At 35.6% G+C, this 21,244-nt stretch overlaps 2 protein-coding genes across 2 annotated transcripts in view; one reads left to right on the top strand and one right to left on the bottom strand.

Annotated features, from left to right (window-relative positions):
- Positions 1-21,244, top strand: part of SHC3 (SHC adaptor protein 3) — a 173,326-nt gene that overhangs the window by 148,409 nt on the left and 3,673 nt on the right. Inside the window, exons 10-11 of the mRNA XM_043979902.1 lie at positions 2,259-2,453; positions 5,209-5,504. Of these exons, the coding sequence (XP_043835837.1) occupies positions 2,259-2,453; positions 5,209-5,504 (491 nt within the window). The remainder of the gene's footprint in view (positions 1-2,258; positions 2,454-5,208; positions 5,505-21,244) is intronic.
- Positions 7,495-8,744, bottom strand: LOC122737289 (nucleolar protein 7-like). Its single transcript, XM_043979771.1, is given in 4 exon segments — positions 7,495-7,668; positions 7,670-7,778; positions 7,780-8,177; positions 8,739-8,744. Coding segments are annotated over 4 exon segments (639 nt in total). The 3' UTR covers positions 7,495-7,542.

Here is a 21,244-nt window from a genome sequence, read left to right as displayed (position 1 = left end):
TACAGGGTTATTGGTAGAATAAACGAGATAAATTATGTGAAAGTACATTGAGCTTTTTGGTGAAAAAGTACTTTAAATGTGCATATTATCAGGAGTTAAAGGGTTGGTTTTTTTTTAAAGAAATACTTGAATGGAGGGAAGATGGAGAGAAACCCCTCTATAAAAATATATTTAATATCAGGGCAGCTAGGTGGCACAGTGGATAGAGCACTGGCCCTGGAGTCAGGAGTACCTGAGTTCAAATGCAGCCTCAGACATTTAACACTTACTAGCTGTGTGACCCTGGGCAAGTCACTTAACCCCAATTGCCTCAATTAAAAAATATATATATATATATATATATATATATATATATATATCCATCTTACACTGGGGTAGACATGGGAAAATTTGCTTCTCCAGAAATCCTCAGAGTCAAAGGGATTTTTGTCATTCCCCTGTGTTTCTTAAAGAGACATGAGGAAAAGTGCCTTAGTTGGAATTCATGTTCCATTCTTATTGTTCTTGTCTTCAGAAACCTAAAGGGAAGAATAAGAATCTATATAGCCCATCCATGAAGAACTAATATTTCTCCAACTATTTAAATCTGATTTTATTTGTATTAAAAGTTGTTTTTTTTTTTTTACAATTTTGTTCATTTAGTTCCTGGGTTTGTTTGAGTAGGTGTATTCCCAGGTATTTTATACTGTCTAAAGTTATTTTAAATAGCACATCTCTTACTATCTCTTCTTATAGGGTTTTATGATATATAGGAATGCTAATGATTTATATGGATTTGCTTTATATCCTGCTATTTTGCTAAAATTATTAATTGTTTTGACTAACTTTTTAGTTGTCTTTGGGATTTTCCAAGTGTATCATCATATTGCCTGCAAAAGAGATAGTTTTATTACTTTGTCCCCTATTCTGATGCCTTCTATTTCTTTTTAATTCTCTTATTGCTATTGCTCAGATTTCCAATACAATACTGAATAATATTGATGGCAGTGGACATCTTTGTTTCACTCTTGTTCTTACTGGGAAGGCCTCTAGCTTATCCCCATTGCAAATAATATTTGCTGATGGTTTTAGGTAAATATTTTTGATCAATCTAAGGAAAAATCCAGTTATACCTATACTTTCAAGTTTTTTTTTTAATAGAAATGAGTGTTGTACTTTATCAAAAGCTTCTTCTGCATCTATTGATATAATCATATGATTTCTAAACTTTTATTATTGATACAATCATCATGTTAAACATTCCTGAATTCCTGGTCTAAATTCCACTTGGTCATAATGTATAATCTTTAAAATTTGTTGTTGTGATCTTTTATTCAGTGTTTTATTTAGGATTTTTGCAAGTATGTTCATTAATGAAATTTGTCTACAATTTCCTTTCTCTGTTTTTACTCTTTTTGGTTTAGGTATCAGTATCATATTTGTTTCATGAAAGGAGTTTGGTGGGATCCCTTATTTGCCTATTATTCCAAATAAATTATTTAATACTAGAATTAGTTCATCTTTAAATGTTTGATAAATTTAACTTGTAAATCCATCTGGCTCTTTTGCTTTTTTCTTAGAAAACTAATTTATGGCCTGTTTAATTTCTTTTTCTAAAATAGGTCTATTTAGATATTCTATTACCTGTTCTGCTAATCTAGGCAATTTATCTGGTTTTTGCAAATATTCTTCCTTTTCACTTAAGTTGTTAAATTTATTGACATCTAATTGGGCAAAATAACTCCTTACAATTGCTTTAATTTTATCTTCTTTTGTGGTAAATTATTGCTTTTTCTTTTTAATTCTAGTGATTTGGTTTTCTCCCTCTTTTTTAAATCAAAGTAACCAATGGTTTAGCTATTTAATTTTTTTCATAAAACCAACTCCAGAGAAAAGAATTGATAAATAGAATTCTGTATAGAATTATTTTACATATGTATATACACATATTTGTGCCTAATTGTAGCCATCTCTAGGGTGGGGGGGGGAGGGAAAAAAAGAAAGTTACATGATATATTTAAAAGGAATAGCAAATTGTACATAATAGCTGGTGGTTTCATGTGCAATTACGTTTTTTCTATCCTTATGGAAATACTTGTTTTGTTTCTAAACTTCAGAATAAAATAAATAAAACATTTAGAAAAGAATTTATAAAACCGTTTCATTGTTAGGTCCAAGAAACTTGCATCATTTAAAGATTAATTTTCTGTATAACCTAAGCTAAATTCCTTCATTTCCATAATTATAATAATGACAAAAGGTATATTCTCTTTTGACAGGTTCTTTGGATAGCTATAATATGCCAGAAGGAAAATCCCAAGTAACTTCTCTAGGAGAGGCACCAATCTATGTGAATACTCAACGTGTAAATATTCAAGTTTTGCAGGCCCTTCAAGGAGATGCTGAAAGTGTATTCAGTGAACCTGTGGATACTACCAAAGACAACAGCCCAAGAAAAGATTTATTTGACATGAGTAAGTTCCTATTAAAATATTTTTTTCTGGAATGCTTTAATGTAGGCTGTTATGTTAAGTTCATGGATCTCATCTTATTCTTTGCTAATAGATTTTTGATATATGGTGATAATCTTTGTCATTTTCTAGGTTATGAGTGGAGTAGCTTTGAAGTCATCATCAAATTGGCTATTTTCTGTTGTGGGATGAGAAATAATCATTCTCTCTAATGAATAGGGAATGAGAGCTTTAATTTCTGGAAACTAAGCTTTTTAGAAATCTTCATATTCATAACTACACAAAGCACAGATCATTCTGAGGAACAGTGGGATTGGTTCATTTACCTGAGAGTTGAAAAGTCAGAGTTGAAGAAGCAACAATGTTTACCCAGCAGATGTTGTGAAAAATCCTAAGTCTGAAGAAAATAGGTTTATTGAGAGAGGACCAGTCTCACAATAAAGCTGGTCTCAAGAAGGTGTAGGTCCTGAGAGACCCTGAGCTTGGGGCTCACCAGGGTTTTATATCCTCACAGGGCTTACAAATTCTAGATAAACTTCCTCTCAAATTTGCAATCATTGGTTCATCAGCCAAAATTTGCTTTCTAGCCACTAGCTTTGCCATTAGTGGGGAATACCATGATCTGAAAACTGTGATGTAATAGATGTTACCTAGAAGCTACTTAGGATCGCTAAACAGACTAGGATGGCTAATCAGAATCACGATCTGCCAACTAGAATTACTGGACACCAAATGCTGAGGTGGAGAGGATGATGTCTAGAAGCGACAGATGGTGGCTAGGGATGCTCTAGCAAGACTCGATGATCATACAGCATTGCTAATCATCCAACATTGAGATTAGCTCTATTATTTACTTAATCAACCAATAAAATATCTAGATATAGTAAATCACAATTTTTAGTTGATATGCTGATTATTATCGTAATTAAATATCTAATAACTAAGGGGTGGGGAAAATCTCACTCACAAAGACAGAGTGTAGTACACTTAATAAATGTTGGCTTAATTGAATTGAACCAGCCTGGAATAGGAATGAACTCTGATTTTCAATCAAAGGACTTGGGTTTGAATTATAGATTTGTTACTTTTTATCTTTGTGAACTTAATTCTTCTCAGGTACATTATGAGTAAAATGAGAAAGTTGGATTAGATGATCACTAAGGAAGGCCTTTTATAGCTCTAAATCTTATAGCACAAGTCTTGTGGTTAAATTCCTATAGAATTTACATCAAAATCACACCTTCTTAGTTTATTCTCCAAAAACAGATTGGATCCTTGAAGGAATTACCTCATTCCCAACCTTAAAATACTGCTCAGTATACTTACATGGAGATGAGTTATTTTAAAGCTGATGGGAACATTAGAGATTATAAGGATCATAAGATTTAAAACAGGAATGGACTTTTGCGTTCTTTATATCTTACTTAACTTTATTTTATAGATGAAAAAGTTAAAATATGAACCCCAGTGCAGTTAAAAGATCATTCTAATGTTGTAGAGTTAATAATAGACTCTCAGTCCAATGTTCTTACTACCATATGGTATTATCACTATAGTTTTTGTAATAGTTCCCAATTATAATCAGGTAAGGGGCAGCTAGGTGGCCCAGTAGATATAGCATTGGACTTGGAATGAGCTCAAATATGCCCGAAGACATTTACTAGCTGTGTGATTCTGGGAAAGTCATTTAACCTTGTTTGCTTCAGTATTTCATTTTTAAAATGGGCTAGACAAAAAAATGGCAAACACTCAAGTATCTTTGGCAAGAAAACCCCAAATAGGGTCACAAAGAGGCAGACCTGCCTGAGATGACTCAACAACAATAATTAGCTGAATGCATTAGTAAAGGAAATTTCCTCACTGGAGATTCCTATACCAATAAAATTGTTAAAAAGGACATTTCGGAGGCAGCTAGGTGGCACAGTGGATAAAACATTGGCCCTGGATATAGGAGGACCTGAGTTCAAATCTGATCTCTGACACTTGACACTAGCTATGTGACCCTGGGCAAGTCACTTAACTCCAATCGCCACCCCCATCCCCCCACTCCTACAAGAATGACTCCTGAGCCTATGTAATGTATTAAAAAAATTGTTTTTTTTGGCAGGGCAATGAGGGTTAAGTGACTTGCCCAAGGTCACACAGCCAGTAAATGTCAAGTGTCTGATGCCAGATTTGAACTCAAGTCCTCCTGAATCCAGGTCCAGTGCTCTATCCACTGCGCCACTAGCTGCCCCCTATATAATATATTAAAAATGTAGTTGACTATCCAATTAAATATGCAAAAGGAGTTATATGTCCCTTTGTACAAAATATGGCACCTTAGCTTGGACAAGTGGTCAACTGGCTAATATGTCTTTCTATAAAATGTTGCTTCTTAAAAAACTATATCAAAAATTGGCTATGATCCCAGGATCATTGATTTAGAACTGGAAGGTGCCTTAGAGCCCATCAAACCAAACCTTCTCATTTTGCAGATGAGGAAACTGAGGTCATCTATGTCTAATACCTCTGTGACTCATCTAGGGTATTAAACATAACAGCAGGATTTGAACCCATATCTTACTGACTTTAAGTCCAGTGTCCCAAGGTTTTAATTGGGTTTTATTATATCTTATTACATTAATAATTAAATATACCTCCAATAATATAAGTAGCCATTTTATTATAATCCTCTTATTTTTAATTGATCAGATAGATGAGATTTTGTCACTTTCCTTTTGATTGATTTATTGCTTGTATTTACTGTTGTTGCCAGGACCCTTCGAAGATGCCCTCAAGAACCAAACTGTAGGGCCTTTGTTGAATAAGGCTCTATCAGTGGAAAACACCAGCCCTATTTTATCCAGACCAACTGATTGGAGAGTGATGGAAGAGTTGAAGGCAGAGCCTTGGTATCAAGGAGAAATGAGCAGGAAAGAAGCAGAGCAGCTACTGAAAAAAGATGGGGACTTCCTTGTCAGGAAAAGCACCACCAACCCAGGATCTTATGTCCTGACAGGGATGCATAATGGCCAAGTCAAACACCTTCTTTTAGTTGACCCAGAAGGAACTGTAAGTATCTAGTGAAGAACCAAAGTGGTACCATGTTCATTTATTTGCATATCCGAATAAATGTATAATATAATGAATATTACTTAAACCAGTCCACACTTTGCTGCTAAGGATATTTACCTAGAATGAATTGGCATGAATTATTGTGCCTGGAAACTGTGACTTCCTTGGTATATCACAATGTGTCACAGAACACTTAAAATATTCCTTGGTTCTTATGACAAGCCTGTGAAACAGATAATTGATGTATTTCCATTTGTCCTCTGTCTTGGGCTTCCTTAGGAGCAGGCATTAATATTGACTCTGATCTTTCATTATAGTGTGGAGATGATCCTAGGTTGAATGGAGTATAAACTCTGATTGAGTTACTATTAAATTGAAATGGCTTTGAGTTTATGTCAAGTGACAGATTGAATATCTGTCTAATGAGGACCAGCCTAGCTGAATTTAGGGAAACTCATTACCATTACTCATTTTTGGCTGTGGTTTATTTTTCTCATGAAGATTATCTGTTCTGGCAAGGACAGGCTGCAATCTGCATGGACCAGAAAATATCCACACCAATGGACCAACAGATCTTTTGAAGTACTGAAAAACTAACAATGACAAAAATAATAATAACTTTACATCAATATCTATTTGACACATGAGGTAGAAAACTTGAAAACAGTATTGCCCTATTAAAGGCATCAAAAAACAAAAATAAGGAATTGAATCTGAAAAGCTAACATGTTTCAGAAATTCTAACTTCCTTTAATCAACAATTGAAAGTCAAAATCAAAATGTTTGGTGAGGCAAGGAGTCAAAGCAGCAGAAAAACACACAATTAAATATCAATAAAAACCTTTTCTTGCAAGTTCTATTTTCCACCATTATTTACTGGACATTTCAAACTGTGTCCCAGGGATATCTCAAACTTAGTTTGCCCAAAGCAGAACTCAATATCTTTTCCCTATAAATATTCTCCACTTCCAAACTTCACTATTTCTATCAAAGGCACTAATACCCTTCTAGTGTCTTGGATTTATAATGTCTTCATTATTCTGTACTTCTCTTTTTTCCTTATTCTTGTATATCTAATGAGTTGCCAATCTTGTTTCTAACTTCATGACTTCTTTTACATTTGATCCCTTCTCTCTACCCATTTAATTATACCCTTTGTTCAGGCCTGCATCACCCCTTTTTTTTGTGTGGTTACGACCTTTATTTATATAAAAACCCAAATATTTAGTCAATTTACAGTGTCTTAATTTAATATTTGTACACCTTCCATTTTTAAGTGCTTAAATGAGTACTATATTGCAATAAAAATGTAGTGACATAATTATTAACCAGCCATTAAAAATTTACTTCTACAGATATTAGAGTTGTATGAATTTTAAATTAAAAAACTTAAAAATACTGATGCTAATTAGTTTGGTCATGACTACTGGGGTATAAATTTAGGAATGTTGGTTTAACCAGTAGCCTGCTTCACAGTATGTTCCATGCTTGAAGGGGGAAAAGGAACAAGTCAGTGGTACAGAGAAATGGGAAATTCATTCTTCAGGAAGATGGGCATTACTGAAGCCTGTCAGACCAAGAACACATTTGTACTATTGGTTATTTCTTCCAGTTCCTTTTGAAATGAAAGCTTCAGACATTAGTTAGTTGTGTGACCCTGGGCCTTGAGACTCAGTTTCCTTATTTGCAAAATGAAGGGACTTAATGGTCTCAAATCCTCCTTCTGCCTAAAAATCTCATTTTATAAACCATGATGTTTTTGTGTGGTCTGAGTTCCGTGGATCTGTACTGGACAATAATATTCCCAAGTAGTAGACAATTCTTATTCTGGACCAAAAGTGACAGACAATTAGACAATAAAGATAGCTGAAGCCAGTACTGAGAAAAGACCTTACTTTCCTGCTAGTCATTAACAGCTGTTAATTTCCAATAAATCTGTCCTTCATAAGAGGGGCCCTCAATTCCCATGATTTCAGAATGACACAAGTTCTAAAATCAACAGGTTTAATTCTGCATGATTTTTTAACAGGGGAACTTAAATAATATTTGGTTTTCTGGAAGCTATCTTCTTTTTATGCATCCACCGTTTTTTGAACTTCTTAGCACTTTGTTTTCTTTCTGCTCCCCAATTATTATTCACAAATTGCATGGCAGATTTTTTTAACTGACAATCTCTTGTTGTCAAGGGAAAGAAATGTGTTTACAGTAGTTCTGTTGCTCCCTCGACCACATAAATACTTCTGTATGAAGCCTTTGGCTGCTTGCTGCCTTGTCTATCAGATCTTGGTCCTTTAATCTACAGGCCACATACCTTTTCTTTACTCGTGTAGGGAACTTTTTTTCTTCTTTTTTTCCTTTGTTCTCATTTTCTGTGTTACCTTTTTGCAGTCTGGGTAATGATTCATTTATTTTATCCTGGGGAGCTGTAGTTAATTCCTCTAGAAGAGTGGCTGGAAGTAGTTTTCTTTTCTTCAGCTCCGCGAACAGCTCCTCCCGCCGCTTCTTTTTCTCTTTCAGGAGCTCCTTGTCCCTGCGCAAAGCGTCCTGCAGGCGCCGCTCGTCTTCTTTGGCCTCCGCTTGGGCGCTGGCGAACGTCACCTCTTCTGGGGCTTCATCTTCATCCTTCTCCTCCTCTTCCTCCTCCTCCTCCTCCCCTGCATCACCTCTTACCTGGATTATTGCAATGGTTTCAATTAGTCTCCCTGCTTCAAGTCTCTATCCATTCCACTGATGTCAAAGAAATTTTCCTTGAGTACAGATATGAATATGTCAATACCCTACTCAACTTCCATAACTAACAATCGCATTGAGGATAAAATATAAACTGCTTTGTTTAGATTTTAGAGCCCTTAACAGTCTGGTTCCAATCTATCTTCCCAAACACCCTGGAAAATACTATTTCTTTCATAGTGTGGGGTTCAGGTACACTGGACTTCTCTCTAATTTTCCCACTTGACATTCCATATCCTGTCTCCATGACTTTGAACTGGTGTCTCACATGCCAAGAATGCACTCTATCATCACTCCTTAGAGTTCCTCACTTTTTTAAAGATGCAGTTCGGGTAGCACTTTCTGCATGAAAGTTTTCCTAATCCCCCAGCTGCTAGTGCTCTCCTTCCCAAACTACTCTGTATATATTTGAATTTTTCACTTTATATTTACTCTATTGTTCTGTCTCTTATAGTCAGAATCTTAGGGTTGGAAGTAACTTTAGGGGCCAGCTGGTCTAACCTTCATGTTCATTAAAAATCAATGCTGCAAATACAACATGGGGGAAATGTGTCTAGACATAACTTCTCTGCAAGCTAGGCATTTTAATGGACTTCAACCATAATATAGACCAACATGGCGTAATAGCAACCAAAAAAAGGAACAGAGTGAACAAGAATCCCCTCTACCACATACCAAATAAACAACCCTCCAGGCTTCACTTAAAGACCTAAAATGAGGAGAAATCTAATACCTTTCAAAGTGGCCCATTGTACTTGTGTGGAATTTCTCCCAATTTGTGAAAGTTATGTTTTACATTGAGTAGTCTACCTATCTGCAATTTCCACACATTATTACAAAGTCTGTCTTCTTAGAATAAGAACAGATGTAGTCCCTCTTCTAGCCCTTCAAATGCTTGAAGGTTATTGTTATATTTCTTTGCTATGTCTCTTCTTCTTTAGACCAGATATCTCTAGTTGTATTAAACCTAGCCTCATGTGGCACGATCTTGACATTTCATAATCCTGATTGCCCCCTCTAGAATTTTGTAGACTTTACCAAAATATGCTTAGATCTGTGCATAATATCACTGTCATGTGACCAGGGACTACAATAGACCTCCCAGTGTTTTGGATACTGTGTCTCTTTAAAAGTAGCCTAATGTCGCAATGGCTTTTTTGGTTGCTATTATGCAATGTTGGTCTTTATTAAGGTTGAAGCCTATTAAAACTCCTAGCTTTCAGAGAAGTTATGTCTAGTCATATTTCCCCCATGTTGTATTCGCAGTATTGATTTTTGTGCGTGTGTGTGTGTGAGGCAGTTGGGGTTAAGTGACTTGCCTAGGGTCACACAGCTAGTAAGTGTTGAGTGTCTGAGGCTGGATTTGAATTCAGATACTCCTGACTCCAGGGCTGGTGTTCTATCCACTGCTCCACCTAGCTGCCCCTACAGTATTGATTTTTAATGAACATGAAGGACTTCACATTTATGCTGATTAAATCTCACTTTATTAGATTATATCCAATCTTCTAACATAATTTAAAAAATCCTGATTCTGTTAGGTATTCTTCTCAGCTTTCTGTTATTTATACAATTGATGAACTTGCCATCCATATCTTCATTCAAGTCCTTTACAACATTTTAAATGACACAAAGTCATTGAAAGATCACTGGAGGACTGGACTAGAGACCTTCATCTACATTGCCATTGAGCTATTAATAATATTCAACTAGTTGCAAATCTGCCTAGTTGTGCTATCATCTATCCCATGTCTCTCCATCTTTCCTGCAAAGATAGTATGAAAGAATTTATCAAATGCTTTGATGAAATCTAGGCAAATTATGCTCTACTTACAGCATCACTCTAGTAGCTGTTTTATTTTTTGGTTTTTAGAATAATTTAAAATTCAATTTTGATTTTGAGTTCCAAATTCTTTCCCTTCTTCTAGCCCCTCTCCCACCCATTGAGAAAGCAATGATACTTATTATACATGTAAAGTCATTCAAAACATATTTCCATATTAGCTGTGTTACAAAAAAGGCAAGAAAAATAAAGTAAAAATATGTTTAAACTTGCATTCAGCATTCATCAGTTATCTCTCTCTGCATGTGGGCCACATTTTTCATCATGAATCCTTTGGAATTGTTGTATCTATCAGAGTAGCTAAATACTTCACAATTGATTAGTATTAAAATATTGCTGTTACTGTGTACAATGTTATTGATTCTTCTCCCTTTACTTTGCATCAGTTCATATAAATTGTCTTCTCAGATTTTTTACTGAAACCATCCTCTTCATAATTTTTTTAAACAGCATGATGTTATTCTATCACAATTCTATACCACTGCTTGTTCAGCTATCCCCCAATTGTCAGGCATATCCTCAGTCTCCAATTCTTTGCCACCTCAGAAAGAACTGCCATAAATATTTTTGCACATACGAGTCCTTTTCCTTTTTCTTTGCTCTCTTTGGGATCCAGACCTAGTAATGGTATAGCTGGGGCAAAAGCCATGCAGAATTTTATGACCTTTGGGCCATGATTCCAAATTGTTCTCCAGAATAGTTGGACCACTTAGTAGACAATTACAGGGCATTAGTGGATTATTTTTCCATGTTCCCTCCTGCATCTGACATTTTCCTTTTCTGTCATGTTAGTCAGTCTGAGAGGTGTAAGGTGGTACCTAAGAGTTATTTTAATTTGCATTTCTCTAATTATTATTGATATAGAGCATGTTTTCATATAACGATTGATTTCTTCTGAAAACTGCTTATTCATATCATTTGATCATTTATCAATTGGGGAATGGTTCTTGTTTTTATATATTTATCTCCATTCCATATGTATTTGAGAAATGTGTCCTTTATCAAATAAAATCTCTTAAATATTTTTTATCCCAGTTTCTTGCTTTCCTTCTAATTTTGGCTCCATTAATTCTGTTTGTGCAAAATCTTTTTAATTTCATATAATTCAAAAATATAAATTTTATCTTCTGTGATCCTATTTCTTATTTTGATATAAATTCTTCCCTTATCCATATGTCTAACAGATAATTTTTCCACATTCTCCTAATTTGCTTTCAATAGCACTTTTTATGTCTAAATCATGTACCTATTTTGACCTTAACTTGGTATATATTGTGAGATATTAGTTTCTTATTTGGTAAAAAGAGGGTGTTGGATGACACTCTTAGATGATCCCCAGAGTGTTATCCTGATCTAAATCCTATAATATGATTTACCTTGTGGTATTTCTTGACAGGAGGAATATTTTATTCTGCTGCTTTCAATCTCACTCTGAACTGATTGCTCTCTCTCACACTCTCTCTCTCATTCCACATATACCTATACCTATATACATGTATGCATATATACTCACATGTTCTTATTTTTATTCAGGTATTTCAGTCTTGTCCATCTCCTTGTTTTGACCCCATTTAGGGTTTTCTTGACAAAGATACAAGAGTAGTTTGTCATTTCCTTCTCCAACTCATTTTACATATGAGGAAACTGAGACAAAAATTTAACTGACTTGTCCAGGGTCACATGTCTCAGACCAGATTTGAACTCAGGATGATGACTCCAGGCCCAGCACTCTATCCACCGTGCAATCACTATATGTATTGTATGGGCCAAATTCAGTATGGGGAGAGTTAATTGGGTGGCTCATCATAATATTGGGGTTCAGAAAATAATGGGAAACCTCTAGGTCCAGAGTTTCCTCTCTTCCAAACTGCCTTTTCTTTAGTTATTTCTCTCAGACTGATAAGAAAGATTAACAGCCTCTTTTCTACAAACAAATCAGCTTTTATTAATGGGAACAAAATTTACAACACAGGTGAAGTTAATAGGGCCAGGGACAATGAGAATGGGGTTAGAGAAAGGGAAAAATATGTCCCACTTCCCAGATGGTTAGAATATAAATCTCTAGGGTAAAAAGGCCCCCAAGTACCTCAAATAAGCTCTGCTTCCTCAGCCACTTAGAACAGCTTAGCTTGAACAAAAACTGATTCACACCTTAAATTTGCTTCCAGCTCAGCTGGCCTAAAAAGCCAGCCTTGCTTCAATAACACAAACTCACCACCACCTGGAATCTGTAGTTCCAAGGAGAATCAGCAGTGTAGTGTTTCCTGGTTTGGTCCAAAGGTCAACCACCACCAGCTCCTCTCTCTCTCTCTCTCTCTCTCTCTCCCTCTCTCTCTCTCTCTCTCTCTCTCTCTCTCTCTCTCTCTCTCTCTCTCTCTCTCTCTCTCTCTGTTCCTCTCAGAGTTCTCTCTTCCCCTTCCCCCCTCTCCCACAGGGAAGTTCTTAGCCTTGCTGACTCTCCAATTAGTTCAACATACCCCCTGGGCTGTCCCCATTATAATTTGGCCAGGCCCATGTGGGCATGGGGGAACTCCTAGATGGGGCTTAGGTATTTTGTTGGATACTTTGACTCGATAAATGTTCTTTGTGTTATTTCATCCCACCTAATATACATGAGAAATCTAATCAGAGTTCCTTTTGTTTGTTCTATTATCTTTTCAAGTACACACCCATCTTTTCTTAGGCTTTTTAAGAATACATCTTTTCAGTCTGACTATAATGAAGCAAAGATGGGGTCATGGAAACCCCAAATCACAATTAATTCCTTCCAGTATATACATTACATAGTTTTTGCATATGTTTATTTATTTAAAGATATGGTTCTTTTCCCCAGGAAATGAAGTCATATCTTGATTATTTATTTTGGTGCTAATGAGTTCAGGATCATAGTTTCGATCCTGACTAGTTAGCTTCACATAGAGAAAAGTTTTGTTCTTCAGTCACTTATTATTCCTTTAATATTGACTAGCCTTTCCCCTAATGTATACGAAAAAAGTAGTGTAGTATAAAGGAAATAGTTTTAGGCCACAGGCCAAAAGAAATAGGCTCAAAGTTGAGCATGGTACTTATCCTTGAATTGGTCACTTAATTTCTCTGAATTTCAGTTTTATCACTGATATAATGGGGAAATAATAACTGCTTCATCTCATACTTGTGAGGATTAAATGAGTTAATGTATGTGAAAATGCTTTGCAAATTCTAAGGTATTTTCCATAACCAAACTTAATCAAATCTTGTTCCTTTCTTTTGACATTCCTATTTATTTGAATATTCTTACCATTCACCCAGTCACCATCTGTGAAACATTTTTTGACTTGTCCTTTTCCTAACCTCCCATATCTAATTATTTCTCAAACCTTGTCAATTCTACCTTTGGAATACTTGTCCATGTTACCTTTATTTGATTCCCACTGCCACCACTCAAAGACAAAGGCCTCATTTCCACCATCTAGCTTAGGGAATAGCCTTCTAACTGTTCTTCTTATCTTACAGACTTGTTTATTTATTTATTTAGTTTGTGGAACAGTGAGGGTTATGTGACTTGCCTAGGGTCACACAGCTAGTAAGTGTCAAGTGTCTGAGGCTGGATTTGAACTGAGGTCTTCCTGAATCCAGGGCCAGTGCTTTATCTACTTTTTCCACCTAGCTGTCCCTGTTCTTATTATCTTTAGGGTTTTTTTTAAAAAAACCACAATCCATATTTCATATTTTATTGTGCTCCAGTTTAAGACAACTTAAAAGCTCAGCAGGAGAAGTCTGTGACAATGGGTTGGAGGCCAACCTAGGACATATGTGGAGGTAGGCAGCATCAGCATCATGGTGGGCCTTGGAAGCAGCTTTGACAGCAGAAACAGCAACTTTGCAAGCTCTGAGTCCAGAGACAGTAATGGGGTCAGACAACAGTTCAGAAAGAAATTACATATTACTTACACTGGATACAAATAGTGCTGATTGGCAATGCTATTGCCCACATACTTGTAGCTTCAGGGAAGCAGGGTACTACCTAAGTAAAGAACACAGCAAAGATGAGGAGAACAATTATTATACCTTTCCTTGGATCATACCACCTAAGAAGCACCCAAAACTTGCAGACCCCTGAACTAATTCTGAAAACAGCACAAAAAAGCCTGAAGTTTGGGACAGTGCCTCCCTACTACCAGGTAAGCTGAGCCCAAACCTCAACATAAAGTTAAAAGCCAAGAAATAGGCTTTAGAATGAGCAAAGAAAAAAACTTGACCATAAAAAGCTACTATAATGGAAAGGGAGACCAAGACACAAACTGAAAAGTAGAAAACAATGTGAAAAAATCTACAACTATAGCCTCAAAAAATGCCAATTGGACCCTACCTCAATTAAAAAAAGAGAAGAGGGGTAGAGGAAAAATTGAGAAAAGAAATGAAACTAATACAAGAAAATTGTGAAAAAAGAGTTAGCAGCTTAGTAAAATAAGCAGAAAAAATGCTTAAGAAAATACCTTAAAAACCAGAATTGGCCAAATGGTAAAAGAAACAAAAATTCATTGAAGAAAACAATTCCTTAAAATAACAGAACTGGTCAAATGGGGAAAAAAAGATACAAAACTGCACTGAAGAAAATAATTACTTAAAAATTCTAATTGGACAAATGGAAGCTAATGACCCCATGAGACAATAATAAAATTAAAGTCAAAAGAATGGAAAAAATAGAAGAAAAAGTAAGCTATCTCATTGGAAAAACAACTGACATGTAAAATAGTTTGAGGAGAGATAATTTAAGCAATATTTGACTACCTGAAAGCTATGATTTTTAAAAATGCCCAGACATTACATTTTAAGAAATTGTTAAGGAAAACTGTTTTGATATCTTAGATTCATAGGGCAAAGTGAAAGTTGAAAGAATCTACTGATCATGTTCTGAAAGAGGTCCCCAAATGCAAACTCCCAGGAATATTATAACCAAATTCTAGAGATCCCAGGTGAAGGAAAAAATATTGCAAGCGGCTAGAAAGAAACAATTCAAATAGTACGGCCGTCGTCAGGATCACACAATATTTGGCACATAAGGAAGAGCTTTGATTATGGAGAAGAAAATGAGGCGAGTGGGGCTGGTAGGCAATACTTGAACCTAACTCTCATTGGAATCGGCTCAAAGAAGGAAGAACATACACTCTCAATTGTGTATAGAAATGTATAATAGTCAATAGAAGGTGAAGGGGATAAAAGATATGGAGTGGTAGGTGATAAAAGGGAGGGTAGATTAAGGGAGTCAGTGGTCAGAAGGAAAACAGACTTTTGAGAGGGACAGGGTAAAAAGTGAAAGAGAAGGATGAACAAAGGAAAATGGGAAGGAGGGAATTACACAATTACAAATAACAACTGTGAATGTTATTAGAATGAAATCATCCATAAAATGGAAACAGAAGAATGGATTAGAAACTAAAATCAAACAATATGTTGTTTACAAGAGACACACTTGAAATGGAAAGGCACACAGAGTTAAAATGAAGGGCTGGAGTAGAATCTATTATACTTCAGCAGAAGTAAGAAAAAGGCAGGGGTAGCAATCATAATTTCAGACAAAAATGGAACTAATTAAAAGAGATAATCAAGGAAACTACATTGTGCTTAAAGACAATGAAGTAATGTCAGTTTTGTTTTTTTTTTTGCAGGGCAATGGGGGTTAAGTGACTCACCCAGGGTCACACAGCTAGTAAGTGTCAAGTGTCTGAGACTAGATTTGAACTCAGGTACTCCTGAGTCCCGGGCTGGTGCTTTACCACTGTGCCACCTAGCTGCCCCCAGTGTCAAAATTTTTTACAGCAAATTTTGCTGATATAGGTCTCATTTCTAAAATATACAGGAAAGGGGCAGCTAGGTGGCGCAGTGGATAGAGCACTGGCCCTGGAGTCAGGAGGACCTGAGTTCAAATCTGGCCTCAGACACTTAACACTTACTAGCTGTGTGACCCTGGGCAAGTCACTTAACCCCAATTGCCTCAGTAAAAAAAAAAAAATATATATATATATATATATATATGAAACTGAGTCAAATTCATAAAAATAAGAACTTCCCCGAATTGATAAATGGTCAAAGGATATGAACAGGCAGTTTTCAGAAGAAGAAATCAAAGCTATCTGTAGTCATATGAAAAATGATCTAAATCACTAATTTTTTTTTGGGGGGGGGCAAGGCAATGAGGGCTAAGTGACTTGCCCAGGGTCACACAGTTAGTAAGTGTCAAGTGTCTGAGTCCAGATTTGAACTCAAGTCCTCCTGAATGCAGGGCTAGTGCTTTATCCACTGTGCTGCCTAGCTGCCCCCTCTAAATCACTATTGATTAGAGAAATGCAAATTTAAAAAACTCTGAGATACTACTTTATACCTATCAGAAATGACAAATGCTGGAGGGGATGAGGGAAATTAGGTACACTAATAAAGTGCTGGTAGAGTTGTGAACCGTTCCAACCATTTTGGAGAACAATTTGGAACTCTCGCCAAAAGGATATAATATTGTGCATACCCTTTGACCCAACAATACCACTAGTACATCTGTACTCCAAAATGATCAAGGACAAAAGAAAAAGAACCTTATATGTAAAAAATATTTATAGCAGCTCTTTTTATAATGACAAAGAATAGGAAATTGAGGGGATGCCCATGAACTGGGGAATGGTTGAAGAAGTGGTGAATATGGTTTTGAAGGAATATTATTATGCTATAAATGATGAAAGGGGTGGTTTCAGGAAAAAAACCAAAAACAATGGCCAGACTTATATGAATTGATGCAAAATAAAATGAGATGAACTGGAAGATCACTGTATATAGTAACAGCAAAGTTGCAATGATGATCAACTGTGAAAAAATTGGCTACTCTGATCAATAAGGTGATCCCTAACAATTCCAAGGATAAAAAAATGCTATCCACCACCAGAAAGAGAACTGATTATCTCTGAGAACAAATTAAAGTATAATTTTCCCACTTTTTTTTTTTGCTTTTTTGTGATATGGCTAACATGGAATTATATCTTGCATTATTTCACATGTATAATTGATTTCATTTTGCTTGTTTTCACAGTGGGTAGGGGAGGGGTAGGAGGGAGGGAGGGAAAGAATTTAGAACTTAAAATTTAAAAATAAAAGAATGTTAAAAATAAATATCTTGCGGGGGCTGGAAACAAATGCAACTAGCTTAACACCTTATTGTTTATCTCATCTTTACATTCTAAAACCTCATTTGCCGGAGATGTAAGCAAGTTGTGCTTTTGGGGGTCAAGTGGAACAAGTCTAGCTCCTTTTCCTCATTATATTCTTCTTCTTCTTCTTCTTCTTCTTCTTCTTCTTCTTCTTCTTCTTCTTCTTCTTCTTCTTCTTCTTCTTCTTCTTCTTCTTCTTCTTCTTCTTCTTGCACGGCAATGAGGGTTAAGTGACTTGCCCATGGTCACACAGCTAGTAAGTGTCAAGTGTCTGAGGCTGGATTTGAACTCAGGTCCTCCTGAATCCAGGGCTGGTACTTTATCCCCTGCACCACCTAGCTGCCCCATTATATTCTTGCAAATGCTTCATGTCAGCTCTCATGTCTCCTTAGGTCTTCTCTTTTCCAGGCCAAACATCCCCAGGTCCTTAACCTGATTCTCCAATAACATGATCTCAAGGACTTTCATTGCACTATCTATACTCTTCTGGACACTTTTTAACTGGGCAATATCCTTCCTAAAATGAGATTCCCAGAACTGAATGCAATATTTTAAATATAGCCAGATAAGGATGGCATACAGGGAAACTATCATGCTCTTGTTCTGGATACCATACCTTTTAAAATATTGTGCGAGACTGAGTTTGTTTGTTTTTTTCTGATGCATTTTTCGTACTTGTGCCTCCTCCCCCAATCCAATAGATTACAGATCCACACATCCTACCAGTTACTGCTTGTGTGACAAGTCATTTTAGGCCTCAGTTCTCTTATTTGTAATATAAGGGGATTACTGTAGATGATGTCTAAGGTACTTCTAGCTCTAAATCTATTATTGATAATGGTAGTTTGTTGATGGTTTGGAAATCCTGCAGGTTCCAGAAATCTTTTTAAGGGGTCTATGAGACCAAAACTATTTTCATATTAATACTGAGATATTTTCATTTCAAATACAGTAAAAACGGATAGTTATAACCCACATAAACAAAAAGTCTTTGTGGAGTCCTCAGTAATTTTAGGGGTATAAATGGATACTGACACAAACAATTTGAGGACCACTGATTTATGATAATCTCTTATTCAGCAATACATGTTGATTCTCTGACAGCACAATTTTTTTTAAGCAAAGAAGGCTGTTGTTATATTATTGTCCACCAGAGGGCAGTGAAAGAACAGTTATCCTCGAGATTAGCTGCATTGCAGAAGTCATCACAGAATTAACGAATAGTTTTGTTTTGATTCCTGTAGAAACAGCAACCAATGATAAGCAGCACAATTTCCTAGCCTGCATGGCTTCAGAATAATTTTATTATTTTGCCAAACATGTATACCAAATTATTTCATATAAAGTAGATATCAAGATATAGGTCCTCTAGAGAATGGAGATGGAAAAAAGCAACATTCATAAGGCTAAGGAAGGGATGCTTTTTACTACTACTTTTTATATTTGCACATTAGTGCCAGTATAGCCTGTTCCCATGCTATGTTCTCTTAATTTCAAAGTTTTATTTATTTCTAAAGGAAGTGATGACTCAGAGAGAAAGAGTTAAATTTGCACATTTCATGGTTTACACATTATCTCATTTGTTCCTCACCAAAACCCTGTGATCTAGGTGCTAGTATTACTCTTATTTTATAGATAGGGAAATTGAGGATAATAAAGTTTAAAGAAGTTCCATTTTTTTTGGAGGCAATTGGGTTTAAGTGACTTGCCCAGGGTCACACAATTAGTAAATGTCTGAGACCAGACTTGAACTCATGTTCTTCTGATTCCAAGGCCAATGCTTTGTCCACTGAGCTGTCAAGCTGTCCCTAAATTCAGATCTTCTTTACTCGCAATCCATTTTTCTATTTGCTACATTGTATTGCCTCTATTATGTGTATAATTATTTTGAATTAAAGTTTTTGTTTTATATAATATAAGCACATGTTATATCTCTAAGTAATATTGATACAAAAATGCAAAATAAAATATTGGTAAAGTGGCAACAGCAGAATATTTTAAAAAAGATTATTCACTATGACTAAGTTGAATTTATACCAAGAATGGAGGAGTGACTTAATATTAGGAAAACAATAAACATAATAAGCCATATTGTTAGCAGAAACAATAAAAATTACATAACCTTGCTAATAGATATAGAAAAAGATTTTGACAAAATAAAACATGCATTTTTATATTAAAAAACACAAAAAGATCTCTAGTTAATCTTTTTAATTAATGTTCTTGGTTTTAGATAGGTGATACTTGCTGTATTATGGAAAGACCAATTTTTGTTTCCATTTTATTGGTAAATTAATCCTATTTAGTTCATATTATGATTGTTAATTGTGAATCTCTCCTGTATTTTTGTTTATTTCTTTGTTCCCTGGATGCCTCTTTACAAAGAAGAAGATGGTGATGAAATAGGAGTGAGAATTCACTAGTGGGGCAAATAGATGGTACAGTGGATAGAGTACTAGGCCTGGGGTCAGGAAGATTCATCTTCCTGAGTTGAAATCTGTCCTCAGAATTTACTACTTGTGTGACCCTGGGCAAGTCACTTAACTTTGTTTGCCTTAGTTTCCTCATCCATAGTATGATCTAGAGAAGGAAATTGCAAATTGCTCCACTATCTTTGCCAAGAAAACCCTAAATGGGGTCATCAGGAGTTGGACACGACTGAAAATGACTGAACAACAATTCCCTAATAATTGGTTCTGTGTATACTCCTGTTCCCCTGCCCTTCTTTTCTTCCCCTTATCTAGACATCAATCACAGGTGTTTACTTTTCTCTTTTTTTCCTTTTAAATTTTTCTTCATGATTTGTCCTTCAAGTTTGTACTTTGTTTTGTTTATGAACAATTTACCTTTTCTCTTATTCTCCTCTCTTCCTTTCCTAGTTTGTTTCTGTTCTCTTGTTTAGTTGACTGCATCTATATGCCAAACTTGTGTGTGTATATGTCTTTTCTTTCCTTGTTTAAATGGTTCAGATAAAAATGAGGATTTGTTTCCCCAATCTTTCTTCTTTGTTTGGAAAGTTTTCTATTTGTGCAGCCATATCTATTTGTGAGATCTTAAGTTCCAAGCCTTCTTTCTCCTTTTTTTTTTTTTTGCTAGTGTATTCTTTTCTCCCTTTCTTTTTCATTCATCTTTTAAGATCCCCACAACATAACAAAGCTAGTATCAGGCCTTTTGTCTTATTTTTCTCACTCTCTGAGGCTTGATGACGTTCTAGATCTGAGCTAACATTTGTTTATTTGTCACCTAACAGAATGTAAACACATCCTACTATAGTCCCTCTCAGTTTCTCAAAAGTGTTTGTATTTCAATTCTATTTTTCTACTCCTCTCTGATCTTTTCATCAGGAATACTTGGAAGTCCCCCTTTTCATTAAAGGTCCATTTCTCTCCCCTCTCCCCCGAGGATTATATTCAGGTTTTTTTGGTAAGTTATTCTCAGTTGTAAGCCTATAACTTTTGCTTTGGGGAATGAGGTCCTCAAAGATTTCCTTTTCACAGCAGTAACTGCCAGATTTTGTGTGATCCTGAGTGCGGCTCTTCATTATTTGAATTCACCTGTAAAATGAGGACATTGGACTAGATCTCCTGTATTCTAGTTGTAGTTCTATAATCTTATGATAATTTCCTTATACTTGGTCTGGGTAATAATTACTATTACATTGCTTACTGTTAGCCATACCTCTTGAAAAAGCCAGTGTATCAAACACTGCTCAAAGCATAGAGGAGAATTATGTTTTCATGAAGCTACTAAAGGACTTCTAAGGACATGTACCCTGAAACAATAACACTTTAATGTCATAATAATCTAAATGTATAAACCTCTTCTGTGACAGGTCCTGGAGACGCCAGTGTCCTTACTAAGTACAAGTGTGAAAGAGGAAGATGATAAGTTCTTTCCACTAATTTTATTTTATTTTTGCTATCCCTGCATTTTACCCTGCTATATTTTAAGCAGTTCTCTCCAAATTCTAAAATTGGGCAACATTAAAAAAA

The sequence above is a fragment of the Dromiciops gliroides genome, chromosome 1 (genome assembly GCF_019393635.1).
Source record: "Dromiciops gliroides isolate mDroGli1 chromosome 1, mDroGli1.pri, whole genome shotgun sequence".
In the NCBI taxonomy this organism is placed as follows: domain Eukaryota; kingdom Metazoa; phylum Chordata; class Mammalia; order Microbiotheria; family Microbiotheriidae; genus Dromiciops; species Dromiciops gliroides.
This window is presented reverse-complemented; position numbering and strand designations above follow the sequence as displayed.